This window comes from Phaethon lepturus, unplaced genomic scaffold (genome assembly GCF_000687285.1).
Source record: "Phaethon lepturus isolate BGI_N335 unplaced genomic scaffold, ASM68728v1 scaffold21125, whole genome shotgun sequence".
In the NCBI taxonomy this organism is placed as follows: domain Eukaryota; kingdom Metazoa; phylum Chordata; class Aves; order Phaethontiformes; family Phaethontidae; genus Phaethon; species Phaethon lepturus.
In genome coordinates, this window is record NW_010538653.1 from 723 (window position 1) to 10,305 (window position 9,583).

General features: G+C 37.8%; 1 protein-coding gene across 1 annotated transcript in view; it reads left to right on the top strand.

The window, feature by feature from the left end:
- KIF23 (kinesin family member 23) overlaps positions 1-9,583 on the top strand; it is a gene marked incomplete at its 5' end in the record, with an annotated part of 17,102 nt that overhangs the window by 693 nt on the left and 6,826 nt on the right. The window contains 15 exons of the mRNA XM_010286898.1: positions 891-996; positions 1,710-1,846; positions 2,520-2,629; positions 3,243-3,413; positions 4,374-4,415; positions 4,849-4,961; positions 5,112-5,233; positions 5,799-5,901; positions 6,223-6,302; positions 6,393-6,512; positions 7,044-7,203; positions 7,749-7,916; positions 8,162-8,319; positions 8,700-8,873; positions 9,582-9,583. The exon at positions 9,582-9,583 is cut by the window's right edge and continues 184 nt beyond it. Of these exons, the coding sequence (XP_010285200.1) occupies positions 891-996; positions 1,710-1,846; positions 2,520-2,629; positions 3,243-3,413; positions 4,374-4,415; positions 4,849-4,961; positions 5,112-5,233; positions 5,799-5,901; positions 6,223-6,302; positions 6,393-6,512; positions 7,044-7,203; positions 7,749-7,916; positions 8,162-8,319; positions 8,700-8,873; positions 9,582-9,583 (1,766 nt within the window). The remainder of the gene's footprint in view (positions 1-890; positions 997-1,709; positions 1,847-2,519; positions 2,630-3,242; positions 3,414-4,373; positions 4,416-4,848; positions 4,962-5,111; positions 5,234-5,798; positions 5,902-6,222; positions 6,303-6,392; positions 6,513-7,043; positions 7,204-7,748; positions 7,917-8,161; positions 8,320-8,699; positions 8,874-9,581) is intronic.

Genomic DNA, 9,583 nt, shown 5'->3' on the forward strand with positions numbered 1-9,583 from the left:
CGGTTCGTATTGTTATTTGATCAATACAAATGTTTCCTAGAAAAGGAGGGTTTAAGTCATGCATGCAGAATAAGGAGCCAGAGTATTGTAGCACCGAATATGTTTTGGTAGTGAAGCAGTTAACTGCAGGTTCCCAACACAGTACTGTAAATCAAAATGAGACAAGGTCATGGTGTTTCTAAGAAGAAAAGAAAATGAATGTTAGTTGGGATGTAGAATACTTTGTTTCTGATTTCAGTATGGGCAATTCTTAAAGGAATATACAAAGTGATCTTCAAAGGCTTAAATTAAATAGGCAAAGACTAATTAAAAGTTTGGTAAACAAACCTTTGCTAAAAAAAAAAAAAATCAAATATTTACATAAGTAGATGTTTTGATTTAAAAATTACCAGTTTCATCAAAAAAAAGCATATTAAAAAACCTGTGACTGAAAAGTGAGGCTAGACTGGAAAAAAAAAAAGACACAAGCTTAAACCAAAATTATTAAATCCTAGAACAACTCGACTTCAGCCATTGTGGCTGTTCCTGTGCTCAGTGCTTGTGTAGATGATGGTTGGCGCTCAAATAGAAACTTGAGCTTGAAGCTGTAAATTGTGAGCTTCGCTAGTTGCTGGGAGGTCAGGCTTTGCGATGGTTCTGGTTATTTCTGGACTTCAGCTCTGTGAAAATGAGACAGTTGCTGTTCTTCATTACACACATCTTGTTCTTAGAATAGTTACATTGGAGCAACTGACCATGTTCAAACACTGGTATGGTCCTAAAGTAGGATTCTTATTCAGGAAAGCTGATGGAAAGCTGTTCTGAGGTATGAAACAATGAAGCATTTTGAAGCAGCAGACTTCTGGACAGGGAAACTTAAGGTTTAGGATGTTGTATCTTCTTTCCTTCAGACACAGTATTCATTTAAAGAAGTGTTTGGCACCCTTGTTGTTCAGAAGGAGCTCTTTGATGTGGTGGCTAAACCTCTAGTGGAAGATCTCATTCGTGGGAAAAATGGTAAGCAAGTACTTGTTCTTTACCACTTTTCTGTATGTTTACCACGCACTTTCTTATATTGCTATGATTTCATATGCCTCAAGGTTTCTTAGCTTGTCTGGGTAAAAACATGTATACCTTGTTTGCAATGATAATAGCTCCCCTATACAATATCTTTGGAAGCTCTTCTTGTCTTTCATTACTTCTAAATCTACTTACCTTTGTTATGGTGTGCATGTTACTTGTGCCAGGGTCTAGTCTTTTTTGTACACTATTAACTGGAGAAGCTTTTCTACTACAGAAAAGGATGACTTATCCACCTAAAGAATGACTACAGAAATAAATCAAATTGTAGGGCTTGATCTCCTGGCCATGATTTGATATCATGGTGTTGGTCCTTGCAGTATCTGCTTATATCAGACTACTCAGTAACAGAAAGTCAGGCCTCTACACCTGGGACTTAGTGGCTTCCTGCCATTTTGGCTTCCAAATGCACTCTCCCAAGAGAGGATGTTAGGTACTGTCAATTGTAGTTGAAGCAGCTATCAACGAGACATGCAAACATTAGTGATGACAGTGGCTTTTGATGGGCTGGAATAGTTTCCTATTAGCTGTTCAAAAGGAGTCATAGTTTTTTCCAAATACATTTGACCCAAGAAAGACAGGCCGTGTCATTGTAACAAATTTCTTTTGAGACAGCAAGCATGGTTATGTAACTTTCCTGTCCCTCCTAGGTCTACTTTTTACATATGGTGTGACAGGCAGCGGGAAAACACACACCATGACAGGATCTCCTGGTGATGGAGGACTTCTCCCACGCTGTTTGGATATGATCTTCAACAGCATAGGACCATTCCAGGCCAAGCGATTTGTGAGTAGTTTTGCACTGAATTTTCTGCGCTGTCGCTCGTAACAGCCTAAAAACCCTAGGAAAAAAGGTTCTGTTCCAAGTGTTCATATCTTGTCTAGTCATGTGACTGGAATCGTTAAAAAAGAAAACCAACTGAAAAGTTCCCACCCTCTTGAGATTTGAAGAGCAGGGCCAAGGAGGCAGGTGTAGTAGCTAGGACGGACGTTTCATGAAGATGTATGGTCTGTCTATCCTTATCATTGTTGCTCATTCTTTAATTAACTTTTTTAAAACTGAAAGGGGAAGCTTTCTGAGTTGTAGAATGAAATCCAGCTGCAAGATACAAAAGCCATGTGAAACCATATTCTAAAGTAATATAGGAGATGGTGTGAAGCTTTTCATGTGGTCAAACATCTCTGAAGTTTTGATATCTATGTATATTTGAAATAATATTGGAAGTCTTTTCCTTGGTAGCATGCTAGCTTGGGAGATTTTATGAAATATTGTTATCTTGGAAATATCTGTTTTCTGTCAGATCTACTTGGCATTAGCCAGCAGATGAAGCGTTAGTGAAGGACGTGGTATTTGTTCATTGCCAGACAGCTTGATCAAATAACTTATGTTGCTGGACAACGCCTTATCTTCTACAGGGCTTGTCATTATATTGTCTAAACATACTATACTCACTGCTCAGGTTTTTAAGCTTGATGACAAGAATGGTGTGGATGTTCAGTGTGAAGTAGACGCTCTACTAGAGCGCCAGAAAAGAGATGCCATGCCTGTTCCAAAAACTCCATCTGGCAAGTAAGTAACTATTGTAACATGCAGAATGAATTTAGTTAATATAAATGTTATTCTGTTGTTGTTGTTTTAACTTACCTTGGTATCTTTAGCCTTCCCTTGAACAAATGGAAGAAAGATATTAATGCAAAGTCAGTATATTTCATGTGGTTTGAGCAATTGCATAATTAAATATTTAGATTAGAAAACTTAGAATCAGGCAACCTAAGTGTCCTTTTTTTTTTTTTTTTTTTTTGGTACCTGTTAACCCATGAGTAAAATGTGTGACTTCGCTGAGCAGGACCACTGCGAAGTTAAACTTTGGGGTATTTTGCAAAATAGTGAGGTTGCTGAATGGAGGATAGAAATGCTGACTATCCAGGAATTCTGCAAGGCATTTCTTACTGCAGCCGAGTACAGCGGTGTCAGATGAAAGTTTATCTACTTAAACTTTTCCGAGTGCTTTTTTTAAATGTAATGTGACTGGATGTGTTGTGTTTAGTTGCTGGCGTGAGCACTTCCCTGCTCGGATTATGCTATCTGTCAGTAGACTTGCTTTTTAATTATATAGTCACTGTCTGACATGTTAGCTGGCTGTGGATGCTCCACTACAATCACTTATTGTGTGTTTCAACAGGCGACAAATAGATCCAGAATTTGCTGATATGATCAATGTTCAAGATCACTGCAAAGTGGAAGAAGTTGATGAAGATAATGTCTACAGTGTCTTTGTCTCCTATATTGAGATCTACAACAACTACATTTATGACCTCTTGGAGGAAGCTCCCTTTGAGCCTATAAAACCAAAGTGAGTTTTAGGAAAACCAGTACTCCTGCTTCAGTTACACTTTTGTGGGAACTACAGTATGTCTTTGCAGCGATAGTCTTGACAAGTTTGGCTCAATTAATGGGAATCACTTAAAAAAATCGCGTGAAAAAGGGGATGGCCAAGGAGTCCATACAATCATATTTAAGTGTTCCAAGTACTGATGGTTGTTCTGTTGCTCCTAAGACTTGATGTTCCCTTTGTTATTGTAATGGGAGATGAATAAGCAAATATTTAATTTGTTAGGCAGTGTGGTATATCCCACTGAGATTCTAAGTCTATTCGTGCTATTCTGTGAGTACTATTGCTAGCAGGTGACTGCATCGTGAAGTCTAACCCATTCCATAGCTGATGCTTTTTTCCCTGGAAACAGTGTATTGAGCGAAAGTTGCTATTTTTTGTTGTTGCCTTACAGTTAATGCAAGTTTGCATATTATTTCACTTGATGCCAATCATTTCCATAGAAACAAAAATGAATAGTCTCATAAATGAAATTCTGTGTATTTTTTGGAAAGGTGTGTACTTGGCTGATTTCTAAAATCAGTAAAACTTGAGACCTTCAGAAAAACAGCAAATTAAACTTTTAAATTCTAAGCCCATTAAAGAAAACCCTACACATATCCATCAGTACATGTGTTAATTAAAGAGTTGGCTGATTTACAAAGATTAACTAGAGCAAAACAAGCCATTGCTCTGAATTATCAAGAGCTGTCTCCAGGGTACTGATTTGCGAAGGGTTTGAATGTTTGTGAATGCTTTTTAAAGAAGAATACAATTATTTGGTTTAGTATTGTGCTTAGGTCCAAAAATCAGCCTATAAAGCATCTTGGATTATTTTTCATCTATGGAAGCTACAGTGTTATGTATAAAGTTATATATAAAAAGATTTTTAGACACAAGTTGAATGACTTAAAATTTTTTTTAACCCTGTTTTTTTGGTAGGTGGAACAATTGCAACACTCCTGTGCGAAATGGTGACTTTATGTATGTGCATAAGCATATTATTCCCAATATTGAGAAGTGAAATTTTCTTTTAGTAGAAGCAGAAAATAAATTCAGACTGACCCCCTATCTCTTCTTGCTTTACTAGTGCATATAGAGTGCTGTTGAAGCCATCTTGCTTCTGTGTGAGCGTATGCATGTAGAAAAACAATAGCTGCCATCCAAACCCATGATTTCCAGTAAGAATTGCAATTAAATGTAGCTTCTAAATTAAAGCAGTAGCTGAAGTGTAACTAATCTTGGCTGAATGTGTGTCCGTGTACTTGTACTTTCTCTTCCATCTGCTGTATGGATAATTGACATTCAGTCTGAATTTTGTACTTAAAAGAAAATTTGCATGACACAGTATTGTTGTGTATAAAAATCCACTCAATTTTTGTGTTTGTTTTTGTTTTGTTTCCTCCCTCTCCTTAAGACCTCCACAATCCAAAATACTTCGTGAGGACCAGAATCACAACATGTATGTCACAGGATGCACGGAAGTGGAGGTGAAATCTACAGAAGAAGCCTTTGAAGTGTTTTGGAGAGGTAAGTCTTTGAATACAACTTCTTAAATTCAGGACAGATGTGTAATCTTTTCCACTACCATGCTGAAAACAGAATTGGCTTTGCCAGGTGGCAAGTCTGTTAAATAAAACTGGGTTTTGGAGAGATTGTTTTTGTTCTTCTTCTAAACAGGTCAAAAGAAGAGGCGAATTGCAAACACTCAGCTGAATCGAGAATCTAGTCGCTCTCACAGTGTTTTTATAATAAAGTTGGCTCAGGCACCCCTGGATGCAGACGGAGACAATGTGCTGCAGGTGAATTCTGGGGCAAGCTATAAAAGGAGAACTGTGCAAGCATATGTAGGTTAGAAAAGGGGGTGAACCTTGCAGCATGGCCTACCGAAACAGTTGCCGTGTCTCCAGCGCATGCGTCTTGCTCATAAGCAATTCCATTTTGAAGAAAATAAAAAATCACTAAATTTTTAGTCTTTGACAGAACTAGTCTCCCTTTTGTAATGAAAGTAGAGCATTAAAATGGAGGGCAAAGCTGCTTATTCCTTTTTTCTTTACCTCTGCTTCTTTTGAGCAAAAACTTAGGAGCTGGAGGATTTGAATGAGTGCAGTTGTTATATCTATCTTGTGGCCCAAGACAGAAGGGATCTGCTAAACTTATTCACAAAAAAAAAAAAAGCGCTAGTCGTGCACAGCTTTTCGCATTAAGGGCTGTAAAAACATCCTCGGTCTTTATTTAAAGGCACAATGCATTCTTTTTAAGTGTGCATGCTGGTTTAGGTTTGGGGGGGTGCAGTGTTCCCTCCCACCCCGTTAGAAGGAATATAGAGCTAATCATTAGCCTAACATAATTTGTTTTCTCTAACAGGAGAAAGAACAGATCACTTTAAGCCAGCTATCTTTAGTGGATCTGGCTGGAAGCGAAAGAACTAATAGAACAAAAGCTGAAGGGAGCAGGTTGCGAGAAGCAGGTATGTACCCCCTTTAGAGTCCTTGCTAATTTTATGTGCTGATATATGCTCATTAGTCTTGTCTCCTAGTAAAGACATCATAGGAAGAATTTAAGTGTTCTGTTACGATGTTCAGTTGTCTAATTTGATGACCTTAAATCCTCCAGTTTGGAAACTGGAAGTTTAGTAGCACTTATTCTGATGCTTCTGGTGGATTGAAGCAGTTATCTGTAACAAATATAACTTAACTCCAGGCAATTTATTCTTAAGTAAACTGCTAAATAATTTGGGAACATGATCCAAATGGCTACTTACAGGTGTTTTGTTTTGTTTTTTTTTTAGGTAATATTAATCAGTCACTAATGACACTAAGAACATGTATTGAAGTTCTTCGGGAAAATCAGATGTATGGAACAAATAAGGTATGCAACCCATTGTCTAATTATATTTTGATTTGATGAAGGTCTCGTGTAATGAAAGCTTACTAGATCTTTCATGTACTTTATTTTAAGATGGTTCCGTACAGAGATTCCAAGCTGACTCATCTCTTCAAGAACTATTTTGATGGTGAAGGAAAAGTGCGTATGATTGTGTGCGTTAATCCTAAAGCTGAGGACTACGAGGAGAGCTTGGTAACTTCCTTACAGATCTCATCTCATTCCTTCCTGTGCTTTTTTCATGTTTATCACTGAATTACTGTACTTGTGTAGTAAGTGACAGGAATGATTTTTTTGTTGCTTGGACACTAGTAATCGAATGTAGTACTATAAGGCAAATGTGCCCTCCAAGTCTTATTTTTCCTTTTAAAAATGACAACTGCTACTTGCTTGTAAAAATAGGGGAAGTTTCTCTTGTTTACAGAAGTCCAAATACTCCACTGTATTTGGGTGCTTAATCCCTACTATGACAGTACTTGGAAAAACTTGAGCCATTTGCACAGTCGGTTTCATGGGTCCTTGGGGACTGAGATTGGGGAGTGTTACTGGGAAGGTTTCTGGATGCTCTGCTTCAGCATCTCAAGCTATCTAGCTGGGAACTACTGGAGATTATAGCTTGATAATGTCTCCTCTAATGCCTTTATTGACCTAAAAATACTGCTTTCAAACTTATATTGGACCGCTTCTGGTTAGTTTTGTTATTGAGCTTGCTTTTTTCTGTTGTAGCAAGTCATGCGCTTTGCAGAAATGACCCAGGAAGTTGAAGTTGCAAGACCTGTTGATAGACCACTCTGTGGCTTAACGCCAGGACGGCGCTTTAGGAATCAGGCCTTCAGAGAAGAGCTCTCACGGAAACTGGAGATGCGGGGTGGCCCAATAAATGGAGGTAAGCACTAGAATGCTAGCTGATTACAGCAGGTTTTTTCTGCTAGAAGTTGAAGACTATTTTAAAACAAGTTATTTGAGCCTTGAAAGGGCAAAAGGAACTTAACTGTCAGTTGTGAACCTTCTCTGCAATAGGTACTGCTCTTGTCATACCGCAGTGCTACTTGTAGTATAAACCCAGTTACTGTGTAAGTCTCAAAGTAATTCTTTGTTATTGGTGATGAGTTGAATTCATGGTCCCATTATTGTGGCTCCTGAAAGGAAATTGTGCTGAGGATGATACTTTGTTGGTTTTGTCTGCTTAGGGCCCACTTTAGAAATCAAGTGTTGCCTGGAGGTATTAATAAAGTGATGAATCAAGAATGTCACATTTAATCTTTTCTCAACACTGTTACCTCTTCTGAAAACTTCTAGTTCTCATTAATTATTCTAAGTTCTGTCTGCTTCATGATACTGTGGAATGAATGATCTGTGGCTGTGCATTGTCACATGGAATTTTTCTGTTCTTAGCTTGCTGACAGACTTTCTTGGCTTTAAATCTTACAGAAACAGAAGAGCAATCTGTTTCAGAAATGTTTTTGCAGAACTTTCCTCCATTGCCTTCATGTGAGCTATTGGATGTTAATGATGATCAAGCACTTCCAAAGCTTATTGAAGTCCTGGAAAAACGCCATAAACTACGACAAATGTTGTCGGAGGAGTTTGCCAAAAACGGTAAGGATGTGAACATCAAGTGTGGAGCTAGATTTTTGGCGCCCTTATTACTTACTACTCAAGGGATCTCTTCTGTACTAACGTGAAATAAGTATCTTGTCTAAACTGATCTTTAAAAACATCAATAATGAATAATATTGATGTAATGAAATAGCTGGTAACATTAAATTGGTAGGAGGGAAAACAACTGCTCTTGATATTATGGAGATACGGTGAAAAGATAAAATACATTGATTCTCTTGCAGTGCTTGCATTTAAAACAATGCTGCAAGAATTTGACTCCAGTGTTGTATCCAAGGAAAACTATATTCAGGGAAAACTGTCTGAAAAAGAGAAAACAATAGCAGGACAGAAAATGGAGCTAGAACGCCTGGAGAAGAAAATTAAAACTTTGGAATACAAGGTCAGTTTTTTCATTGTCTAAAGCTAAGTGCAAAATGCATTTTCTACGTATTGTTTGGCAAGCTTCTTGACATCAGAAGCTGCTTGCAAGATGGATATTAGAAACAAGATTAAAAGTATTTTGTGGAGAACTTTACTGAACACTTAGCTTTTTGGCTTTCTTATAAGTTACCCATCTTAAAGTATTAAGAAGCACCTCAACTCATAAGAAAGTTGTAAACTCTCTGAAACTTTTCAGAATGTAGCCTATTTATCTGGCTATATTTGTACAACAGCTAGTATATTCTAGTATATGTTAACAGTTAAATATAACTAGCAATTCTGGGCTTAGATGGTTGCACTTCTGAGAAGCATAGCCAAGTCTGTCCTCTCTTCCTCCAGATTGAGATTTTGGAGAAAACTGCGACAATTTATGAAGAAGACAAACGTAATCTTCAGCAAGAACTAGAAAACAAGAGCCAGAAACTGCAACGTCAGGCTTCTGACAAGCGTAGGTTGGAGGCACGATTGCAAGGCATGGTGGCAGAAACAACCATGAAGTGGGAGAAGGAGTGTGTAAGTACACTGCCATATCTATTAGAAATGTGTAATGGATCAATGCTAGGAGGAGCTGGGCGGCTTGTTTTTGTGAGGTTTTTTTATGTAGTAGCAGCATTACTAATGGGGTTGTGTTTGGCTTTTAATTATGGACTTGAACAGACACTTTGAACTGGTCTCATACCACATTTATAAAAGTTAATAAATTCCTCAAGGGCTTTTGATGCAGTTGGAGCAGTTCTTTTAAGCAGTGTCACTTCATTTCAATATCTTGAATTTGTTCTCTTGGGTTTGTGGCACCCTAACTAAGGAGTGATTCTGTTGGTTGTCAGTAGAAGCCTAATGTCAAGGTTTCCCCTTTATCCTAGTGTAGACTCTTGCTCAGCTATGCAGTTGACAAGCAATAAGGAAAGGAAGTCTGAGGGATTAACTTTTGCTACTGCTGGACTGTTTACTACTTCAGCATCATCAATAGAACTGTAGTTAGACATGCTCTCGTTCGTCATAACTTAGGAAGCAAAATTATTATGGCATTAAACATGGTACTGTCTTATTATCTGGAAAGTCTTTCTTTAGCTTGTTATGTCATTATTTCCAATAGCTTGTATCTCAGTGGGGAAGTTCTTAATTCCATGTGGAATATGCAATTCCCTTTGAACTTTCCGCACAATTACTTGTGCTTTTGTGTAAGGTACATCATGCTTTTCCTCACATGTCTTTTTGTAGGA